The sequence below is a fragment of the Quercus suber genome, unplaced genomic scaffold (assembly GCF_002906115.3).
Source record: "Quercus suber isolate HL8 unplaced genomic scaffold, Cork oak 2.0 scaffold_853, whole genome shotgun sequence".
Classification (NCBI taxonomy): domain Eukaryota; kingdom Viridiplantae; phylum Streptophyta; class Magnoliopsida; order Fagales; family Fagaceae; genus Quercus; species Quercus suber.
In genome coordinates this window covers 172,560-196,881 of record NW_027070283.1, presented here as the reverse complement: position 1 = coordinate 196,881, position 24,322 = coordinate 172,560, and the positions used below count along the sequence as shown (strand labels likewise).

General features: G+C 39.5%; 2 protein-coding genes across 4 annotated transcripts in view; both read left to right on the top strand.

The window, feature by feature from the left end:
• Window positions 1–831: 831 nt before the first annotated feature.
• The window catches only part of LOC112025753 (sodium/calcium exchanger NCL2), a 30,340-nt gene continuing 6,849 nt past the window's right edge, over window positions 832–24,322 (top strand). Inside the window, exons 1-7 of one of the 3 annotated variants that reach the window (XM_065767829.1) lie at window positions 836–1,123; window positions 1,223–1,339; window positions 2,376–2,576; window positions 14,865–15,046; window positions 15,851–15,996; window positions 16,095–16,359; window positions 16,707–16,852. In XM_065767829.1, coding sequence (XP_065623901.1) covers window positions 949–1,123; window positions 1,223–1,339; window positions 2,376–2,576; window positions 14,865–15,046; window positions 15,851–15,996; window positions 16,095–16,359; window positions 16,707–16,852 — 1,232 coding nt within the window. In that variant the 5' untranslated portion in view covers window positions 836–948. Of the gene's footprint in view, window positions 1,340–2,375; window positions 2,577–14,864; window positions 15,047–15,850; window positions 15,997–16,094; window positions 16,360–16,706; window positions 16,853–24,322 lie in introns of all 3 variants that reach the window. The other 2 variants (XM_065767830.1, XM_024058437.2) reach the window with 2 other exon arrangements.
• On the top strand, window positions 2,584–6,754 carry LOC136065115 (uncharacterized). Its single transcript, XM_065767831.1, has 3 exons — window positions 2,584–5,435; window positions 5,530–5,933; window positions 6,004–6,754. Exons 2-3 carry the CDS (start codon window positions 5,757–5,759, stop codon window positions 6,403–6,405), a joined length of 579 nt encoding a protein of 192 aa, XP_065623903.1. The 5' UTR covers window positions 2,584–5,435; window positions 5,530–5,756; the 3' UTR covers window positions 6,406–6,754.

Below are 24,322 nucleotides of genomic sequence, written 5' to 3'. Positions count from 1 at the left end.
GATCAACCACACTACACAATATGGGTATGTGTCAGTTGTCTAAGAAACTACCCATTGGACTGTCTAGACATTTTTTTTTTTTGGGGATAAGTTGGACTATGTTTGGATGGAGTCTGTTCCTCCATATCTTCATCGTTGTTACAATTCTGATTTGTATGGTTTAATTTAATTTGCCGATTTGGCCTTTTTCTCAAAAAAACGAAAAGAAAAAAAGACTTGTTATTTAATTATATTATATAAATAAAATGATCCCCTTTTCTATATTTAAAAAATAATAATAAAAAGTAAGTCAATTCACCTCGGCTATTCATCTTTCCAGTATTTTGGTTCTCGATCTGCGGCTCACATTGCTTTCATAATTAAGGTTTCCCATGAACTTTAGTGACACTGACAATATGAATATCCAGGGTGTTGCTATTGCGTGTGTGTACAGTATACTAGGTAGCTTCTAGACATTGATACTAAAATGGACGCAAGTGGGGAGAAATGTGCCCATCAAAATAATACCCTAGGAAACACACAGTTATAATGAACTAAAAATGAAGCCAAGTAACATTGTACATAATAAGCATGACTGATAGTTATGACGTCCAACCAAAATACTGTATATAATAATATATCTAATTGGCCAGTTAACCTTGTGCTTGATTTAAACATATTCTCTAATTTCTTGCTTGCATGAATCTAGTCTTGCTTTTCAAAATTTCAAACCAACTTACATATACGTAGTCCTTTTTTCTTATTAATTTTTAATTGGGGATAAGTATGTACTACCTAATCCACAAAAGCCAAATTGACCATATGAATGCAATGATAGTGAAGATGAATATTCGACAAACCAGATCAGCTAGTAAAATTGACCTTTCAAAAGTGACCAAATATATTCTCTAACGCCTTTTCCCTACCCTCCATTCTCTTCTAGTCTTATTCTGTTCAGTTCCAAGGCAAATGAGGAGGAATATTACCAAACTTGCATTTTTAATTCTTACTCTTTCAATAGTGATATTGGAGGTGCACGGACGCAGATCTCTGCGGTACAAGTCTTCTGATGAATTGGTTTCAGATGGTGTTCATCAAGCCGATGAATCTTCTTCACTTTTGCTTCTCAAAGGAATGGATTCCGGTGAGGAGTGTGAGCAATTATATGGCTTCTTGCCATGCTCAAATACTATGTTTGGCCATCTCTTCCTTATAGTAGTTTATGAATACTTGTTGTTCAAAGGAGAATCATTGGTGGCCGCTGGGAGCGAGCAGATATTCAAAATTCTGGGTCCTGGTATCTTTGGTGCGAGTGCCTTCCACGTCCTTGGTGCCCTTCCTGAGTCCTTAATTCTTCTTGGTATTCTATTTCTTTCTCACCACTTCTTATTTTCATTATCTATTTATTTATTTATTAACATTTTCAAGTTCATGTCCACACATTTCTATCTTCTATTTTACATCTTTTTACTTTTTCCTATAAAATTAATAGTTTAATTAGAAAATCTTTCTTTCATCCAATATTTTTTGTGCGATAAAGATAGCACGAGACTGACACACGTTTTAAAATGGTCATGTGTTAATCTTTTGTCCCATTCTATACTCAAGATTGAAACCTTCACCCACCAGTTAAAATGGGTTTTAAATTGGTTTGCACTATATTGATGTAATTTTTTTTTTTTGATGTAATTAATTATGGATAGTTCATAATTAATTATAATTATCTTATTACCTTACTATTTGTACATTTTTTAAATGTTATGTTTGTATTTAGAAAGCTGGCATGTTAGCATCTATAGTTAGGTGTCGTGGACCGACCAGAATCTAGACTGGCCTAAAACTAGACCATCTAGTAGCTCATGTTACAAAATATTTGCGATTAACAAACATGGTTTCCAATTTATAGGAAAGAAAATTATATTATTTTAGGCCTCATGAGCAACGCCAGCTTTCCATGTGAGCAACATTTTTTATTGTCATCTTGTCTCTTATTGAGCTTGCTACAAAAAAAAAGGGTGATGCAGATAAATATTTGCCTGTAATTCACATGTTGATGATGCTGTGATTACTTATCCACTTGCATTATACAAATCATATAGTTATTGGTATAGTCTTAATCATGACTATTAAATAAATAAATAAATAAATTTATTTATTTATTTAATAGTCATGATTAAGACTTATACCAATATATATATATATATATGTGTGTGTGTGTGTGTGTGTGTCTTATTATACTTGTAATAAAACCTATGAAGAGTAATAATATTACAAGATCTTAAAAGTCATAGGTCTTAGAATCAAAACTAAACCGCTACACGCAACAAACTTTCGCTAAAACCGACGATTCTTTTCATGATCTTTGAATTAAGATATTTCATGTCTCGCTGTATCAGCTTCGGGACTTTTGAACACGAAAGAGACTGCAGAAGAGTACGTCTCCACTGGAGTTGGATTGTTGGCCGGGTCATCAATTTTCCTCTTGACAATTCTTTGGGGAACTTGTGTTATCGCCAGCAGCCCAGACTATTCAAATAGCTCTCAGTTTTCTAGTTCCCCACAAACATCACGTCAAAGACTTCATACATTATTGACTGGTCTGCTCCTCCTTATTTATTTATTCATGTCATTTACTTCTTGTATTTAGGATTTAAAAGAATTTATAGGCTTTGATTGATTTTGTGGGAAATTAAACAAATTTTATTAATTAACCAATTATGTATAATTTTATATAATTAGTTCAATTCCAGTTAATTATCATAGGTGAAAACTATTGGAAATATAATAGTGAATAAATAAGTTTGATTCAAGAATAATATCCCAAATGATAGCTAAAATGTAAATTTTCAACATTAGTTAATAAAGAGAAGAAGTTAGGATAATCTCACATTGTTATAGAATCACAGCATTGTCCTTAGATGTTGATTCGTGTCATCTAGAGTAAAACTTTGTGTGACTAGTTTTCTTGGTCAAAGAATCCTTTAAGATTAAACTATAACATCAACCTTTGTGATGAATGCACGTCCACTCACAAAGATTCAAGAACAACATTCTAATGCATTTCCTTAGAATAAATATAAATTACAAAAAAATATGTGGGAGAGAAAGAGAACAGAATTGGTGTATCTAGAAAATATAGGGCAAAAGAAATCTTGTTGGAAATTGTGTTTCGATGGGGTATTATATAAGCATTTGATGACAATAATAGTTGATGATGCACAAATTCGTCAGTGACCTAATTGTCCTCGATTGCTCCAATAAGTACTGAAGAACAAAAAACCAAGAACCAAACAGAGAGCATCGATGGGGTGCCAGCCAAAAACCCTCTGAAGGCTAAGTCAGTAAATGAGAAATTTCCAAGAACTCTATAGTGAGAGAGCTAGGGATTTTCTGCATACCTGGGAGAAGAGGAGGTCTGATGCTTATATAATGGTAAGCAATGAATCAGGATACCTTGGATGTAGGGGTTTTCCTTATAGGGAAGATCTAGAGTTAGGGTTTTTGAGATTTTAGGGTGTCTTTCCATACGAGGAAGATATGGGCGTGTATTAGGTTTTTTGGACATGATGTGCAAGATATTTCCATATGAGGAGCTACACATGGAGACTACGCAAAGGATTGTGAGGCCCATCACCTCTGTCTATTAGCACGGCCATCTATTCATCTGTGTGCAAATGAGGAGACATCGAATCACTCGTTTGTTGGCTTCTATCCGTCGCGTGTTCACCCATCTAAAACATTGTCTCGACGGATCCTAAGGACAGCAGGGGGATGGGCTTATGGTCAGGAAACATAGCCTGTCTGTTGAGATGGCGTAGATGGGACCATCAGCTCCTGTGAGTACTTGGCTAAACAGGTGAGAAGGGAGTTTGGAATCTATTGGGGTCACTTAGGACGGACAAATAATAAAATTTACTATCGCTCAAAAATACCCTCATCAGCTGCCCCTTACTCCATGACCCATCGGGGTAGCTGAAGGGTCATGGAGTATATAGAATATTCTTGTCATTTAATGCTCCTCGTCTCGATAACTGATGTCATAAATAGGGGGTAATAAAATCTTTGCAACTTGTGGAATGACACGTGGTGTCCCATGATTGGTGGAAATGAAGCGTTGTGTTGCCTCATTTTTTGTGCCCTTCCACCTTATAAGTATGCTTATACCCTCCGAGAGTTTACTTTCTTATTTTTACTAGAAAATTTCACTTAAAGCTCCTACTTTAATTACATCTGTCCGTCTCTTTTGGTACTTCGTCAGTATTGGCTCTCCTGCTGTCGTATTTTTAAGGTAACCTTTCATTCGAACTTTCTTTACTTCCCTTTTTTCAATCGTCTTCCCCTGGTCATCGGTCTAGTATTTAGTTTGTGTGAGTGACCGCCTAGTTTCTTACCCATCGTTTGTAGGTGAGAGAATGTTAGGAGGTAGTAAAGGGACAAGTGGTCATATCCTGTCTCTCCGTCTAGATGACAAAGATGCTCATCTATTGAGAAATGTTCTTTTGATGGAGGATTGGATGGGTTCCTTAGAAAGGGAGTAGTCGACACATCTTTTAGAAAATGAGATGGAAGGACAGGTAGATGAAGAGATAGACAAGGAAGAGGAAGAATATAAGGAATATGATGAGGAGGACGGGGAGGAAGAAGACAGAGAGGAGGAGGAAGGAAAAGAAGAGGAAGAAGAGGAAATAATGGAAGCTAACGAGGGAGGAGAAGGGAAGGCCATGGCCACTGACTTGTTGGGTGACGACTACAGGCCATTCATCCTTCCCAGGTTCTGTTCGGTGAATGATTTCCTCTCCAAAATGTCAAAGAAGCTTTTTAACAATCTGCGTCCTCGTTACCAAATTCTAGACAATGTCCTTATCAAGATGGCAGGCAAGAGGGAGAAGTGTTATTCTGGTCGAACCGCAGATGTCATCTTTTATAAGGCCGTCTTAATGGTGGGGTTGAGGTTGCCTCTCACAAAACTATACCGACAGTTGGCAAACCATCTAGGCATGTCCGTCTGCCAAATATACCCAAATGCCTAGAGGATTTACCTTGGGGTAGAGGTGCTATAGTGTTAGATGAGTGGAGGTTACTGTCACCTTACACTCGATGAGTTTTTCTTCTATTATAAACCCCAGCAAATTACAGATTCGAAGGGATTTTTTAACTTCATCGTGTGCAAGCCGATATTGAAATTGGTGACAGACATCCCTGATTCCAATAATGACTGGAAGAGCTGGTATTTTTTATTCAAGGCTCGAATTGGGTGTGTAGACCTGACGAGTGGAAGAGTATAAGGAATGAGAATGATAATACGTGGGGTGTTTTGAACAAGTCTGGTAAGTAATCGTCTTCCCCTTGTTCAGAGGAGTTGGAAGAGGTTGGATTCATTTGACAGCCTGCACGCTTTTGTGGTGGACCAGATCCAACGGACAAGGTGAGGAGGCTATATACTCAATCCCGACAATGTAAGTACTTATTTGCCATTCTCCTTTTAATGGTCTATCCCTCCATATTTGATTCATTGGTACTAACTTGTATATTTCTTTTCTTTCTTTTTAGAGATGGACCTAGGGACAAAAAGGGCTTTGGAGGTAAAGAAGGCTGCATCCCTTCAGCTTAGGGCTGGTAGCTCGTCGGCCCTTGCTGCCTAGACGAGTTAGAAGAGCAAGAACCATGGCGATGAGGAGCGCCCATTAAAAAATATCGTTAGCCAACTCGTCACTTCAGGTCTGACGAGTCCTCAAGGTACTCCCAACCTTCCCCGTAACAGTGTGGGCAAGGGTTTAATGGCAGCTTACAACCTCGTCATCAACAAGCTCATCGCTCTAGTGGTCCTTTTGGTGAAGGACGAGCAGCATGCCGTCCAAATGGCTTACTCCATCATCAAGGATCTTGATTTCAGCAAATGCTCTGAGCATAAGACGGAGGCTCTGGGGGACTTCGGCCATTTTGATTTGATAAGGGTGATTTATTCTATGTCGCAATTTTACTCCATCATGTATTGTAATTGTACTAACCGTCTGTCTTTACTAGGCTTCTGTGAGGATACGAGTACTTCAAATTCGGTGTGCCGCTAAGGAAGTCATCGTCAAGCACCTGAGGTGCTGTCTAGAGGAGGAGTCAGACCAGCTAAAGAAGTACAAAGAAGGGGCATGTACTCTTCACAACAAAGTCAAAGCCTTGACGAAGCAAGTAAAGAAGCTTAATGGTGCTACCGGTCAGGCTAAGGAGCTAATGGAGGCTAATGCCATCTTAACGGTTGAGATAACTTTTCTCTGCGAGTCCATAGACAAGGCCAAAGCCGACACTGTCGAGGAGTACAAGGACTCGCATCCGTTCTTCAACTTGCTGGGATCTCAGTATGGTGAGGGCTTTGAGGACTTCAGAAAGCAAGCTGCTGTCCTCTTCCCTAAACTGGACATTTCTTCTGTTTAGATTGAGCTCACTATTCCACCGACCCCTAGAGTGGATGACAAGGTGGTTGATGTTGAGGACGGGGACAAGGATGCGCCTGAACATGTCGTGGCCCCTCAAGTGGTTCAAGGTGACGGTTCACCTCAAGCTCAAGAGGCAACGAGAGAGAGAGAGAGACGACGCTGCCCCAACCACTTAAAAAAAGAAAGCTTCTATGTTTACTTTTCTCTTCTTCTTATTCTTTTTGTAATTTTAATTCTAATTTGAGAATAATACGGGTGCCTTGTTTTGGCACATGTGACATTTTAACTTTTTCTTGAAACAATCATTGGTTTTATTTTACATATGGTTGTGTGAATGCCTTCACTACTATCGTTCATTTTATGTAGAAGTTTTCCTTCTCAATCATTCGTCTACCTATTAGATATGACCTATGAATTTCTTTGGATTTTTAGAACAGCCGTCGGTCTCCTCAATGGTTTGTCCACCCCATGAATAAGACTTGGTAAATTTTAAAACTGTGACACTCATCGATGCCCTTAATAGTCCGTCCACCCCATGGGTAGGACTTGGGTAAATTTTAAAACTGAGACATCCGTCGGTGTCCTTAATGGTCCATTGACCCCGTGGGTAGGACTTGGTAAATTTTAAGACCAAGGCACCCGCCACTGTCCTTGATAATCCATCCACCCCATAGGTAGGACTTGATTACTTTTTTATCAAAGCACCTGTTGGTGTCCTTGATGATTCGTCCATCCCGTAAGTAGGACTTGATAAATTTTTGACCAAGGCACTCGTCAATGTCCTTGAAGATATATCCATCTTGTAGGTAGGACTTGATAAATTTTTGACCAAGGCACCCATCGATGTCTTTGATGATCCGTCCATCCCGTAGTTAGGACTTGATAAATTTTTTACCAAGGCACCCATCAGTGTCCTTGAAGATCCATTCATCTCGTAGATAGGACTTAATAAATTTTTTACCAATGCACCTATTGGTGTCCTTGATGATCTATCCATCCCATAGGTAGGACTTTGGGTTTTTGTGACCGAGGCACCTGTCGGTGTCCTTGGTGATCTGTCCATCCCGTAGGTAGGACTTATGATTTTTTATTTTATTTTTTTATTATTTTTTTATGACTAGGCACCCGTTGGAATATATGGTCGTCTGTCCACCCCGTAGGTAAGACTTAGGATTTTTGTAGACAATTTCTTAAAAGGTAGATCCTTAACAAAAGGTATGAATAATATAGATAATGTGTCTGATAATCCTTAAGATTCTTATTTCAATAATCGAAAAACTTAATATCCTACTTTAATAATAAAAAAAGTAACATAGTTTTTAGTTGTCCACTACTGGTAGTATTTTTGCAGGTGCTCGGTGTTTCACAATTGATGGAGTATTTGTCTGTCGAAGGTCTCCAAGTGGTTGGTCCCTTTTCTATGGCAGCCAACGATCGTGTAGGGCCTTTCCCAGTTGGGGCCTAACTTGCCCTGCGTGGGGTCTTTGGTAGCTATCATCACCTTCCTTAGAACTAGGTCCCCAACCTGAAAATGTCGAGGTTTGACCTTGGTGTTATAGCGCTTTGCCATTTGGTCCTAATAATGCACGATTTGTTGCTCAGCTGTCACTCTAACTTCATCCAGAAGGTCTGATTGTAGGCGCATTCCCTCTTCATTCCTTCTTTTGTCATGGTGGGATACCTTGTAGCTGGTTTTGCTGGGATGATGTCTTCACTTCCAAACGCAAGGCGGAAGGGTGTTTCGCCAGTAGGTGTGCGAGCTGTTGTCCGGTATACCCATAGCACACTTGGTAGTTTGTCCGGCCATATACCATTTGCCCCTTTGAGGTAAGTCTTGATCATCTTGAGTAAGAATCAGTTTGTAGTCTCAACTTGACCATTGGCCTAAGGGTGGGCAAGGGAGGAATAGCGATTTTTAATCCCTAACTGTTGGCAAAAGACCCTTAATGCATCGTTATCAAACTATTTTCTATTATTAGAGACGAAGAGTCTAGGGATGCCAAAGCAATAAATGATGCTTTTCCAGACGAAGCCTCTAACATTCTTCTTAGTGATAGTGGCCAAGGGTTTTACCTTAACCCATTTAGTGAAATAGTTAATTCCTACGACAAAGAACTTGAGTTGTCACATTGCCATGGGGAAGGGCCACATTTTGTTGAGCCCTCATTGAGTGAATGGTTAGGGAGCATTCACTGGGGTAAGTTGTTCCGACGATTTTCTTATGATGTTGCTGAAGCGTTGGTATTTGTCGCACACCTTCACTTAGGACTGAGTGTCCTTCTACATAGTGGGCCAATAGTACCCTGCTCATATGAGTTTGTGAACCAACAATCATGCTCCTGAATGATTTCCACATACTCTCTCGTGGACTTCCCTTATGATGTAACTTGGTTCTTCGAGGACCAAGAATCTCAGGTATAGACAAGAGAAACCCTTTTTGTAAAGGATATCCCTAACCAACATAAAACGCGATGACCATACCTTTAGCCTTCAAGAAGCATTGTGATCTTCTGGAAGCGTCCCATTCATGAGGTAAGAGACAATTGGCGCTGTCCAGTCGGCTCTTATAGGGATCACCTGTACATCTATTTTGTCAATGGCAGGTGAGTATTAGACGAAGGATAGTACCTAACTGGTGTTGACCATGTGTTTTGCAGATGCTACTTTGGCTAGACAATCAGCTTGCTCACTCTTTTCCCTCAAGATTTGCACAAATTTAGCCAAGAACTTCTGGGTCACCCTTTCTTTGACCATGCGTAGGTATTCCTTCATCCGTTCCCCTTTGGCCTTGTAGTCTCCATTAATGTGTCCGATGATAACTTATGAGTCGCTATGTATGACTACTAATGAAGCCCTTATTGCTTTAGTCAGGTCAAGGCCCATTAGGATTGCTTCATATTCGACCTTGTTGTTGGTTGTCGGAAATTGAAGATGGACCACACATTCTATAAAATCTCCTTCTGGTGACTGCAAGACAACCGAACTCCCCCAACGCGTTGGTTGGACGAGCCATCCGTTTGCACCATTCATGTCACCGATCTTTCGTCCTCATCTTCCTTTGTCGTGAATTTGGCAATGAAGTCGACCAAGGCCTAGGCCTTGATTGCAGTTCTTGGTCAGTACAGTATGTCGAACTCATCGAACTCTTTCGCCCATAAGACCAATCGTCTACCTGCCTCCAAATTGTTCATCGCCCTTTGTAATGGTTTGTTCGTTTGGACCACTATGGTGTGTGCTAGGAAGTACTGCCTGAGCTTTCAGGTAGTCGTGACCAGGGTGAAAGCTAACTTTTTCGTAGGGGGGTATCTTCCCTCTGCCCTCGAAGCGCTCAACTAGTATAGTAGACAGGTAGCTGCATGCGACTCTCTTCCCAAATAAGAGCTTAACTGACAGCCATTGGGGATAAGGCTAAGTATAGGGAGAGCTTTTCATCAGGTTTGGACAGACTAGGTAGTGGTGGGGATGCAAGATATGTCTTTAGCTCATTGAAGGCCTTCTAACATTCGTCGGTCCATTCGAAGGCTTTCTTCAGTGTTTTGAAGAATAGTAGGGATTTTTCCATCGCCCTGGAGATGAACCTATTGAGAGCCACAACCTTACCATTCAAGCTTTGTACCTCCTTGACATTTTTCGAAGGTGTCATCCCTAATATGGCCTAAATTTTGTCAGGGCTGGCCTCCACGCCTCGTTATGATACCATAAAGCCCAAAAACTTTCTTGACGACATTACAAATACACATTTGCTGGGATTGAGCTTCATATCGTAGTGGCATAGGGTTTTAAATGTTTCTCAAAGATCATCCAGGTGATGGTTCTTCTTCGTGCTCTACAGGAGCATGTCATTCATGTACACCTCAACATTCCGCCAAATCTGCTAGACGAACATCCTATTCATAAGCCTCTAATATGTTTCCCCCTCATTCTTCAACCTAAATGGCATGACCTTATAGCAAAAGAGCCCTTGGCTCATGACGAATGAAGTCTTTTCTTGGTCAGCTTCATCCAACCTGATCTGGTGGTAGTCGAAAAATGCGTCCATGAAACTCAATAGCTAGTGCCCAGCTGTCAAGTCGACAAGGAGGTCAATACGCAGAAGTGGGTAACTGTCCTTCGGGCAGGCTTTGTTTAAGTCGATGAAGTCTATACACATCCTCCATTTGCCATTTACCTTTTTTACTATCATTATGTTGGCTAACCAACTATTCTGGGTAATATACCTCCCTGATAAAGTCTGCTTCCAATAACTTGCAGACTTCTTCCACTATGGCCTTGTCTCTTTCTTGGGCAAAACATCTCTTCTTTTATCTGATGGGAGTGAAGGATGAGAACACATTGAGCTTGTGAACCACGACGCTTGGATTGATTCCAGGCATGTCCTCAATGAAGATGTCCTAATTATTCTTTAGGAAGAAGGCAAGCTCCTTAGGGACTGAAGGGTTGACCTATGTACTAATATGGGTGATTTAACCAAGGAAGTTACTGTCCAGGGAGATTTCTTCCAGGTCTTCCGTCGGTTCCACCATAACCCGCTACTCCTCAGTGTTTAATGCTTGTAGGCGATCGTCCACCTCTAGCATAGCTATGTAGCATTTGCGAGCCGTCATCAGGTCTCCGCGTGATTCTCTTATCCCATACTCCGTTGAGAATTTCACCAGTAAGTGGTATGCAGATGTCACTACTCTCCTTAAGTCGAGTGTAAGTTACTTAATGATGGCGTTATAGGCAGAGGAGCAATCAACAACTAGCGAAGTGACCGCCTTAGTAAGCTGCTGAAGGTATGTCCTAATGGTCATCGGAAGGGTGATGGTTCCGACGGGGAAGACCTTAGTACCTCCAAATTCAACTAGCGGTGTGTCTGAAGGCAAAAGACACTTCTTGTCGATCCTCATCTACTAGAATGTAGGGTAGTAGAGGATGTCTGCCGAACTCCTATTGTCTACTAGTTCTCGTCGGGTGTTGAAGTCTGCTATTGACAAGTTGATGACCAGGGTGTCATCATAAGGGTGGTAGAGTCATCGGACATCCTCTTTTATATAGCCGATGGCCAGGTTGTTGACCCTAGTCATTTTAGGTGATCGGCCCAAAATCTGGACACTCTGCACCATCTGCAAATATGTCTTCCTTTCCTTCTTAAAGGAGCTAGCCAATGTACTTCCTCCTACGATCACCCTTATCTCTCCAAGTGGAGCCCTAGGTCTTTCTTTGACCCGTTGGTTAAGTTCGAGATCCCTTAGCAAGTTTTCTTCGCCCTTGACGAGCCGTTGTAACTTTCCTTGCTTGATGAGGGATTCAATCTGCTGCTTTAGGTTGTAACACTCAAAAGTGTAGTGCCCATGGTCCCAATGAAAGCAGTAACACTTGTTTCTGGGCCTTTTGTTCGAGTTGTCCTTCAGCTTGTCTGACCAAGTCAGCGCTGCGTCGTCCCTTATCTATATGAGGACTTGGTTAAATGGGATGTTTAGTGGCATGAAGTTGACCATCATGTTGGATGGAGGTCTTAACCTCCTATCCTCCCTTGGGTCATTCATCTGGGCTAACTTCCTTTCTCTGTCCTGACGATGATCCTCTTGCCTTTCCTTCTTCTTTGGCTTGCTACCTTTGGTAATCATGGCGTCTCTGCATTCATGTATTTAGTAGATTTGTACAACATGTCGGCCATCGTCTTCGGGTCATTCTAGTAGATGGAGAAAAGGAATTCTCCTTATTAGAGCCCATTGGTGAATGCAGTGACTAAGACTTTGTCGTCAGCCTCATTGATCAAAAAGGCCTCTTTGTTGAAACGACTCACGTATGATCTCAAGCTTTCATCGTCTTGTTGCTTGATGTTCAACAAGCTCGCTGAAGACCTCTTGTACCTCTGCCTCTGATAAAGTGGCTAACGAAATGTCCACTCAGCTCCTTGAAGGTAGAGACGGTGTTGGGGGCTAGCTTGCTGAACCACATCCTTGTTGGTCCCTTAAACGTAGTGGGGAATACCCTTCACATAATCTTATTCGGAACTCCTTGTAGGTGCATATAAGTCTTGAATGACTCTAGATGATCGAGCGGGTCCCATGAGCCATCATATGCTTCCACCTGCGGCATTCGAAACTTGACTGGAAGGGGGAAAGAAGTTACCTACGCTATAAAGGGTGAGTCAATCCGCTAGAATAGCTCGTCTAGGTTTGTGGATACCCATCCCCTCATGGTGTTCATTATCATGTCCATCTTCATCATCCGCATGTCATGCACCATGCGCATATGGCTCTCCAGTTCTAACGAATGATTGGTGTCGTTTGGCCCATCTCACCAACTGGGGATATTGCTGTCCTCCTGGTCTTCCCTCTCACGCCGATCTCTCATCAGGAGATGACTGCTGTTCTGTTCTTCGTTGTCCCACTTGTCGTGCTGATCCTTGAGACGTCATTCGTTACTCTAGTTTAGCTGCTGCTCTAACTCCTAGTTGTGTTAGGTGAGCCATTTAACTGCTGTCGCTAGGGTTTGCACCTGTCTTTCCAATGCGTTGGAGGGGTTTCCCGTCTCCTGGTTGATGTTAGCCATTGATTGCGTCTGGACCATGCAACTCTTTGTCTTAGAGGCAATGATATGGCTAATCACTCGGTTTCTACAGACGGCGCCAACTAATGATGCACAAAAATCGTCAGTGAGCTAATTGTCCTTGATCGCTCCAATGGGTACCTGAAGAACAAGAAACCAAGAACCAAACAGAAAGCAACGGTGGGGTGTCAACTAAAGACCCTCTGAAAGCTAAGTCAGTAAACGAGGAATCTCCAAGAACTCTGTAGTGAGAAAGCTAGGGATTTTCTGCGTACCTGGGAGAAGAGGAGGTCCGATACTTATATAGTGGTGAGCAATGAATCAAGATCCCTTGGATGTAGGGATTCTTCCTTGTAGGGAAGATCTGGAGTTAAGGTTTCCGAGATTTTAGGGTGTCTTTCCGTATGAGGAAGATATGTGCATGTAGTAGGGTCTTTGGACGTGATGCACAAGATATTTCCATATGAGGAACTACACGTGGAGACTACGCAAAAGATTGTGGGGCCCATCACCTTTGTTCGTCAGCATGTCCATCGGTTCGTTAGTATGCAAATGAGGAGACATCGAATCACTCCTTCGTTGGCTTCTATCCGTCATGTGTTCACCTATCTGAAACATTGTCCTAACGGATCCTAGGGACAGTAGGGGGACAGACTTGTGGTCAGAAAACGTAGCCCGTCCATCGAGATGGCATAGATGGGACCGTCAGCCCCTGTGAATACTTGGCTAGACGGGTGAGAAGGGAGTTTGGAGTTTATTGGGGCTAGCCCACTAAAAAACAATCAAATGCCACATTGTTTTGAATTAATTTCCATTACTCTTTGTACATTGTACACACTAAGTTGGGTGCTCTTTGGGGTGGACAACTCTACACTTTCACTTAGAGTCACAAGTAACATGAGCAATATCATTGTGCGAATAGGAGTAAAACATAAACTTAGAGTGACAAATGAGAAAGGAGAGCAAAGCTATAAAACCATTTTTCCCTTTGGGTGTCCTCACTTTAGATTTTATATTATAAATTTATTTAATTTTTTCCTTTGAATACTCATTTTAAATGATAATTATAATTAATACACTATTATATCTTTTATTCTAGTCTCAAATACTATATGTACATGTGTGTGTGTGCGCATGCGCATGCATACATGTATATAGGGACGAAGCCATGACTTAGAGTTTGGAGGGAGCAGCTTTGCTACTAGCTACACGTAGTAGCTCTAGCCTCCGACTCTGCCACTTAATAGCTAATGAGTTTTATTTATTTATTTATTTATTTGTGTGTTTTTGATGCGTGTGTTGCTTCTAGGTAAGGACAAAATTATTTTATTTAAAATTTTTTAAAGGGTCGGACTAATTATTTTGGGTAAAATTGGTTAACTAAGCTTAATTGTTTTTAGTTTTACTAATGGTAAATTTGCTGTTGGCCTAATTTTTTTGGACTTGTATATTTTGTTTTAGATTTTAGATATATAAATTTTTTATGACCTTTAAAAAGAAAAAAATGCTAGAGTTACAAACTTTTTTTACAAATTGCTGATGTGGTGAGTGGTTATTAGTAAGTTAAAAAGTGATGTTAGTTGTGGGTTTAGATGCTAACCAATAAATGATGTAGAAAATTTTGTGCTTGTAACATTACTCGTAAAAAAATCAATGATAATATTAAGAAGGCAAAGCCTAATTTTATAGAACAAAATTGCTAAAATTAGTACTTATGTAATACTAATATTTTTTTAAAAAAATTAGGAGGGACCATTGCCCCCCAAGGTCCAACTATGCTTCCGTCCCTGCATGTGTATAATTATATATTCATATTGTCCCCCTTGAAATCAAATCCTGACTACGCTACCGTGTATGCATGATCATCACTGCAATTCCACGAGCTTGTTTTCACCTTGTACTATTTTCTCCTAATTGCAGGTTGTGGTATCAGTACAGATTTGGAGACATGTTACACTGCCAGGATTATGGCCCTCTCAATCATACCATTTATCATCGTCCAGTCTCTGAAGATATTTTCTTCATCTTTTGCGGAACGCATTGTTATCTTGATTGCTATTGTTGTTTCTACAGTATTCCTATTCCTATACTTCTTTTATCAGGTATCTCATTCATTATTAGTCTCTTTTTTTAGTACTCGAGATTATATAAGTCTTATGTGAATTTTGATTGTCAAGGTACTGAGTGGGGCTATAAGTTAAGTCTCACATCATTTAAGTATTAAGTTGGTCCATTTGTATTATATGAGAAATAATCCTTTTGAGATATAGTGCAAATGTACTTGCAAACTGCGAGGCATATTACTCATCTACACATGCTTGCTTTTGGAGTTCTAATTGAATTAGGTATATTCATTGCTGTTAAAACATATCATTTTATATATTTGTGTTTTAAAATAAGAATATGTTGGCTCAAAATATGAAAATATTATAGAGTAAACTTTTTAGACAAAATGATCGAAATATCATTTGATCATTACATTTATATCACTTGTTTTGGTACACTTCTTCCATATTACATGTTTGGTCAATTAATCAATCAAGAAAAGTTGTTCTCATTTTAGGGAAAAAAAAAAAAAAAGAGTAAAACAATGTCCACTACATTTTTACAACAAATCTTAATTAGATAGTAGACTGTACATTGGTGGGGGAAAAAATGATGTTGGTATAGGTCTAGATTAAAACTAGTAGTAGCATGAAATTTATTATTTGTTGTGAAAATATTGTAAATATATTAAAATGATAATGTAACTGCTATCATCTAGGGTGGTTCATATACAGATAAATTTTCTTTAATTTTATGTCAACACATTATTATTCTTATGAATTTACTGAGTTTACATGTTTTATTGTTTGGTTTTTATACTTCTCAAATATATACTCTTAAATGTTTATAAAACTTTACAGATCTTCGAGCCTTGGATTCAGAAAAGAAGATTAGAATTTGTGAAACATAAAAATTTAATATTAAGCATTTTACAACATGTACAAAAGCATGCCCTAGGAAATATCCTCACTGCCGATGGGGCACCAAATGTAAATGCGATAAAGAGGTCAGGTTTTGTGAGATACTCTAAACTATTTTACTTTGAAATCCTTCAGTTCAAATAGGTTTACGAGTTGACCAATAATTATGCATTATGAATTGCAGGCTATTTGAGGAGGTAGATCAAGATGGTGATAATTTTATATCACCTTCTGATTTAAGAGAACTGCTTCTTGAAATAAAATTTACTGGAACATCTATTGATAAGGAGAAAGAAATTGGAAAAGTGATGAAAGAATTTGACCTTGATGGTGACCAAAAAATCACTATGGATGAATTCGTCACAGGCTTCACAAAATGGCTCGACGAGACAAAACATGCTATAGATAAGCAATATTTCTCAAAAAAGTCCTTAAAGGACGTATATCAGGTAAATTCCTCTTATTCTCGTGAGTCGTGACAAATTTCATAAATTCGAGTCTAAATTAAATAGAAATTTAGGGTCTATTTGGATTAAGGGGGAATGGAGAGGAAGTGGAGGGGAGTAGTAGAGTAGAGTTGGCTGAAAGCAAACTAGTTTTGGGCCAATTCTTATTTACTCTACTCTTCTCCCCTCCCTCCTTCTCAATCCAAACAAACCATTAATATATTGATATCCTCCAAGTATACATATCATTAAATCTCTAAGATGTGAAGTCTTTGTGGTTCTTTTGGGTTTCCATTTTCTTGTTTACTTCAGTTTTCTTCATGCTAATAGTTCCTTGAATGTTTGCATAGGTTTTTGGACCTTGGCTTCTAAACAAAAGGAGAGAAAGAGAAATGACAAAAGACCTTATACAAGAAATATTAAGACATGTTCAAAGCAATGTTGTAGGAGGCCTTCTCAAACAAGACGGCACACCGGATACAAATAGTATTAAAAGGTCATTCCTCAATTCTATATTATATAACTTATTTATTTAAGTGCATTAAGGTATTATGATATTGGAATTTATTTTATCAATTTAAAAAAAAAAAAACATTCAAAATAATTAAAGGCAAGTAACACAAGACACAAAATTTAGGGATAAGACCTGAATTAATGTTGTCCACTTGTAGTTTGAAAAATATTACTTTACCTACTTGAGAATAGTTTTGGTATGAAGTCGTTGCCCATCTTATTATTTTCACTGTTAAAAATATGGGGAAAAATTAAGGAAAAGAAGGAACTGAAGATCTAAAAGTGTTATTTATGAAAATTATGGAAGTTTTTATACTTAGGCTCAAGTACACTTAAAATTTTATAAAACAGTCAAATATCCCAATAAAATTTTGAGGGGGAAAAAAACACAGCCTATTGTAATACAAAGTAATTCTTGCAAAGCTATTTCTTCCAATTTCTTTCTATTTCATCTTTCTTACAAAACACAAAAAAATTCTCTCTTTCCTCTTTTCTTTTTCCTTTGTTTGTACTCCGAGTCTTGGTTGAAGATGCGACAAAACAGCATCGTGCCTATAAGTCTTATTCGACATGCTATATTTTACCTCCGGAGCAAACCTAAATGGACAGTAATCGACTAGCTTCTTCATCAGCATACATAATGACTAGCTTCTTCGGCTTCCCATGTAATGTATCAATTAATCCTTGTTGCACTATGATATCTTTGACAGTGACTTGTCAAAGATTAAAATTATTTTTCTCGTTTAAGAGCTCCACCCCAGTGCCAATTTGTTTTGAAAAGCATGCAAAATAATTAAAGTCAAGTGACAAAGTCCCAACTTTTAACATGCTTCGACAAACTCTATTCCTACATCTGAGCAATGCCAATCAAAATCCACTGTCAATAACAAGGATAACAAACATACTCACAGAGTCTTACTAACTCTCACAAATGAAAACTAACTTAAAACCCCTAATGCACCAAAAGGTACTCTTACACATGAAGTGAAATTTTAATCTTTCAACTCTCTCACATGCTACAAGATTTTTTTTGTTTTTTTTTTTTTTTGTTTTGATAAATAAGAATGTTATATATACGAATGGCTACTCTATGCATGAAAACATAGAGCAAACCCAGAAAATACAAGAAGAAGAAAACTGAAAAAAAAAAAAAAAAAACAAAAAACAAAACAACAGAATAATTACAAAAGAGAGAGAGAGCTTAGAAAAGAGGAGAGAGAATCACTGGTCGTGAGTCCCCATGCCCTAGACCAATCAAACAGAGTCCCACTAAAAGAGGCAACCATCTGAACACCTGAACTATCCAAATCCTCAAAAGTCCTCCGATTCCGTTCTTTCCAAATACACCATAGGATGCACAACGGAACTAAATTCCAAATCTGAGACGAATGCTTCCCTAACCAATTCCACCAGCCAAAAAGCAAATCTGGGATCGATCTAGGCATAACCCAAGACAAACCAAAAGTTATGAAGACAAAGCTCCACAACCAATAAACCATCTCACAATGAAGAAGTAAGTGGTCTACCGTCTCTCCACAATGCCGGCACATAATGCACCAGTCTACAAAATCCAATCCCCTCAATCATCTCAAGTTATCACCCATTAGGATCTTATTCCAAGCTACACACCAAACAAAAAAAGAAACTCACCTAGGAGCCTTTACTCTCCGTATTCCTTTCCAAGGAAAGACAATTGAGGAAGAATCTCACAATTTGTTATAATATGACCGGATGTCAAACTCCCCATTAGGCTTCAACTTCCATCTCATCCGGTCTCTAACATCTATTGGAGGAGTATTAGCTCCCAAAATACGAAGAAAATGCAGCCCTTCATCCATCTCCCAATCATTAAATTCTCGAATAAAACGAACATCCCAAATTCTTCTATCCTCCGCCCCTGCCTTGACAAAGAAGCTTCTACAAATGCCTCCTTATCAATGGCAATTCCATACAGCCTTGGGAAAGCCACTTGGAAAGGTTGATCCCCATACCACCCATCCTGTCAAAATCTCACTCTATTTCCCAACCCAATAACAAACTGACAATTCTTGCTAAAATCCTCCCATCCCATGCGAATACCTCTCCACAAACCACACCCATGAACTCCCCTACCTAGCTTTGAGGTCCATCCCCCCCCCCCCCATTCCTCCCCATATTTTGATGCTACCACCCTCCTCCATAACCGACCCTCTTCCCTCCCAAACTGCCACAACCATTTCCCCAATAAGGCCTTATTAAAAGTAGTAATTTTTCTTATCCCCAAACCACCATGAGCTATAGGCGGACAAACTTAATCCCAACCTACTAGATGATTCTTGCTATCACCCCATAGAAAGTCCCTTTGAGTCCCTTTGCAACTTTTCTATCTTATTAGCCATATAAGTAGGAATGGTGAGTAGAGATAGAAAATAGGTAGGAAGACTAGATAACATACTCTTGAGTAACATCAATCGACCCCCCTTAGACAAATACATCTTTTTCCACCCGACTAATTTTTGCTCAATTTTTTCCAAAATAGAATTCCAAATCGAAGGAAAATTATGTAAAGCCCTCAATGGCATGCCAAGATAAGACATAGGCAAAGTTCCAACTCTACAGCCCAAAATTTCCGCTAGGGCATGCATATCATCAACCTCCCCTATTGGAACCATTTCACTCTTGTGCACATTGACCTTCAAACCTGTTACCGCCTGAAAATTGAGTAACAACAACCGAATATGAAGAATTTGCTCCACATCTACCTCACAAAATAGGATAGTATCGTCTGCAAACAATAGATGTGAAACACAATCCCCACCACCCCTCCTACCCTTAACTTTAAAACCACGGATCAAGCCAGCTCCCACAACTCTTCCCAACATCCTACTAAACACCTCCATCACAATCAAAAACAACATAGGAGATAACGGATCCCCTTGTCTTAACCCCCTTGAACTACCAAAAAAATCAGCTAGAGACCCATTAATCAAAATAGAGAACTGAACTGTGGAAATACAAGTACGGATTCACTTACACCACTTCACTCCAAAGCCCATTCTATTCAGCAAATACAGCAAAGCCTCCCAATTCACATGATCGTATGCTTTCTCAATATCAAGTTTACAAATGACTCCAGGAACCCTACTCTTCCCTCGGCTATCCACACACTCATTCGCAATAAGAACCGAGTGAAGGATTTGTCTCCCACCCACAAAACTATTCTGAGTCTCAGAGATCAACTGATCTAAAACCACTCTCAAACGATTTGCCAAAACCTTAGCCAAAATTTTATACACACTCCCCACCAAGCTAATAGGCCGAAAATCTCTAATATTAGAGGCGTCATTCTTTTTAGGAATTAAAGCAATGAAGGTAGCATTGAGAGATTTTTCAATCTTACAATATTGAAAAAACTCCTCAAAGATCGCTAACACGTCTTTCTCCACTACTCTCCAACAATGATGATAAAACGCCATAGTGAATCCATCCGGGCCTGGAGCTTTGTCCCCCTCAAACTCACTTACGACTTGAAGTATCTCCTCTCTCTCAAACTTCCTTTCTAGCCAAACCCTCTCCATATCCCCAATACGATCAACCTCCAAACCCTCCACAAAAGGCCTCAACCCCTCAGACTCCTTGCACAAGTTTTTATAAAACTGGATTACCTGATTAGTGACCTCAGATTCCTCCTTAAAACCACCCCATCCACCTCCAAGGTCCTCAGATGATTATACCTTCTATGGGAGTTAGCCATTTTATGGAAGAACTTGGTGTTATTATCCCCTTCCTTAATATATAACATCCTAGATTTTTGTCTCTAGGAAATTTCCTCCAAGGAAAGAAGATGCTCCACCTGAGACCTCAAATCTGCCCTATGACATTTCTCCCCATTAGTGAGACCAGAATCCCCTTCCTTAGCATCTAATTTTTTCAACTCCTCTAATAATCGTTTTTTTTACGCTCTACATTACCAAACTCTCGACAATTCCTTTGTACAATGTCCTCTTTCAGAGCCTTTAATTTTTTCGCAAGCATGAAACTAGGTGTACCTACAAAAGAATACCGATTCCACCAAGATTGAACCCTGTCCACAAACCCTTCCGTCTTCAACCACATATTTTCAAATCCGAACGGACTTTTTCCCCTTGCGATTCCCCCTGCCTCCAAGAGAATTGGACTATGATCTGAGATAGGACGGGGTAAAATCCTTTGAATAACATCTGGGAAATGTTCCTCCCATTCTGGAGTGACCAAAGCTCCATCAATCCTAGACATCCCTAGTTGATCAATACCACTTGACCATGTATAACTACCTCCTTCCAAAGGCAAATCAATCAAGTTAAGATCCTCAATAAATTCAAAGAATTTTTCCATAGCCAGTGTCAAACTTGTCTCACCCTTGAGTTCACAAGGAAAGCGAACAATATTAAAATCCCTCAAGCAGCACCACGATATCCTCCAATATTGCTGAATACCCACCAACTCATCCCACATGTGACCCCTCTCATTATTCTCATTTGGGCTATAAACCCCTGATCATGCCCATATAAAACCATCCCCCACCCCTTGCCACTTTACTGAAACAGAGAATGTACCAACCAAAACTTCCATCTTATCCAAGACCCTTTTATCCCACATAATCAAAATACCACCAGCTGTTCGATCAGCCTCCAAAACAGCCCAATCCACATATGGACAACCCCACAAACTACAAACCAGTTGTCTATTCATACTAGCAATTTTCGTCTCTTGTAAACAAACAAAATCACACTTCCACTCCCGTAACAAATTTTTCACCACAAGTCATTTCTGAGGATCATTTAATCCTCTAACATTCCACAAAATCATTTTTATCTTTATTACCATAAAAATATCCCCACCTACTGACACCAACACAAAACCAATCCTCTATCTCCCATCATAATTCACCGAAGAGATCAAGTTTCGCAACTCTCTACGTCCCTTATGTTTGGACTTAGCCACTTTTTGGCTACCTGTTACTTTCCAGTGTAACACATTGGCTGCCTCCATCTCAGTTTCTAGCCTTTGTAAAAGATCAATGCACAACTTCTCATGTCGGGTCATTGACAACCCAACCAATTTACTGAAACCAGGAATTCGGTGTTTCACCCACCCAGAAACATCTAACTTAGCCTCAATACTTAAGACCTCAGTGACCTCCTCTAACTTCATCGAAGTTGGCGATGCACTCAGAGCAATAATCTGTAAAGGTAAACAATCCGACAATTCTGCTGCACCAAAACCCACAAAAGAATCAGCTGCATCCTCCACAAGCATAAGGTCCCTAGGAAAGCTTAAGAGTTCCTTACTAACGGAGGAATTTGCTTCCTTACCCAATACTCTAAAACCCATTGACTCGGCTCGCAAAAACTCCAGAAAAAGATCGGAGAAAGAAAGTCCAACCAGTCGCGGTACAAATTCGAGAGACACCAACCTTATATCCTTAAAAACCAACCCACCCGACGACCTATTTGAGCCCAAACTGTTAAGGACATATTTTATGTAGTTGGCTAATTCTTTGACAAAACACACTTTACTTGTATTTGGGTAGATCTAAGTTGTGTTTAATACATGAAGAAACATGTTGTTCAAGTCTAGTATTAAAGCTATGAAGACTGGACCAAGAAACAAGTGAAGAAAAGGTGTTCAATAAAGCTGGACAGATATCTCGACACTTGCGGATAGATAGCTCGATAGCTTCTCGATAGCTCCTCAACACCTGGCTATCTGTCGAGATCTTCAGTTGATGCTTATCACAATCTCGATAGCTTCTCGATAGCTGGTCGATCGATCGAGAAAGTTTCTGTCTCCTCGACACCTCCTCGATAGCTACTATCTGTCAAGATTCATTAAATCTCAACACCTCTCGATCGATCGAGGTTACGGGAAATCAGAATTTTCAGAATTGATTTTTGGGCCAGGCTTATGTATTTGTGTAGGGTTTCTTTTCTCACAACCCTAGACTTATATAAGGCTTATTTTAAAGGTCGTCACATAGAGAATACAAGGAGAACATATGCAAAAGGTGATTGATGCCTTATTCTCTCTGAAAGAAGCTACTGCGTCTTTGTGCCTTAGGGTTGTGTAACCAAGTGCTTCTTGATCTTCATTGTTGATAAAGTGAAGAACTTTGTAGCCAACATTCTTCTTCCTTAAGTTGGTGAGTGAGTCACGTACTAGGATTCGTGCAAAGGAGTTAGTCACGTATTGGGATTCGTGCAACAAAAAAAAGGTGGCGTTCATATATTGAAGAGACTGAGGACTCTGAAGATGAAGATCAAAGTAAAGATGAGGATGAGGATCTAACCTTCATAACTGATGAGATTATCAAGCTTCTTCAGTTTAGGAAAAAGGATGAGGGTAGACCTCCTAGGAAACCTAAATCCTCTAGGAAGGGCAAGAATGAAAAACCCCTTATTCAATGCCATGAGTGCAAAGGTTTTGGTCATATAAGGATAGAGTGTCCAAACTACCTCATGAAGAAAAAGACCGAGAAGCCAAAAGAGAAAGGGTTGGTTGCTACCTAGAGTGATACTGAGGATGACTCTTCTGATGAGTTTGTGGATGAATGTCATCAAGTTATGGCCTTTGCTGCCACAACCGATAAGGTGATTGTGGAGAGTGCTAGTGACAGTGAGGATTCTTCTGATGATGAAGTACCTAAGAAGATGACCCTTCAAGAAGCCTCTGATAAGACTGGCTTAAGATATGCTATTTCCTCCAGCCCCTCCTCATCCACAGCTTCTGGATCAAGGACTATCTTTGTGCCACAATCTGAAAAAGGTAATAGAGGTATGAAATCCAAAACTGATCTGGCTAATTCTAAATCCTTTGTTAAGCCTTGGGTTTGTTATCATTGTGGTGTTGCTGGACACATTCGTCTTAATTACTTTAAGTTGTATCCTCATAAGCAATTGTCCAAACGGTCACAGGTTTCCTCTCAAGCACCTACACCTTTGTTGGGAGAGTTATTAAAAGTCTTGAGCTTTTTAACTCAATTTTAGGAGAATTTTATTTCTTCTATGTCCTTTAATAGACATACTAGGACACGTGCCTTTTCATCTTCACGGCCAAAGACTCTTGCTGTGTGGGTGAGAAAGGAGCCTAAGACTTAATTTTTTTTTTGTTTGTCCTCTGCTTTAATTCTTTCTATCTATAATAGGACTTTCCTGCTTGATCTCTTATTTGTTCTTGGAATCATGCTTTCATGCATCTGCATATTTCTATCATATTTTCATGCATATGCATCTTTCTTTCATGCATACATGTTGTTTATCTGTTTTTGTTTGGTTGTTTAGTTTTTATTTAGGTTTGTTTTCAAAATAAAAATAAAAAGGAAAAATCAGAAAAATACAAAAACAGTATGTGTTTGTGTACTTTGGTACTTGTGTACCTTGGATGGCCAATGAAACAAAGTTTTCTAAACTTTGTATCTCTTGTAGCTTAGATGAGC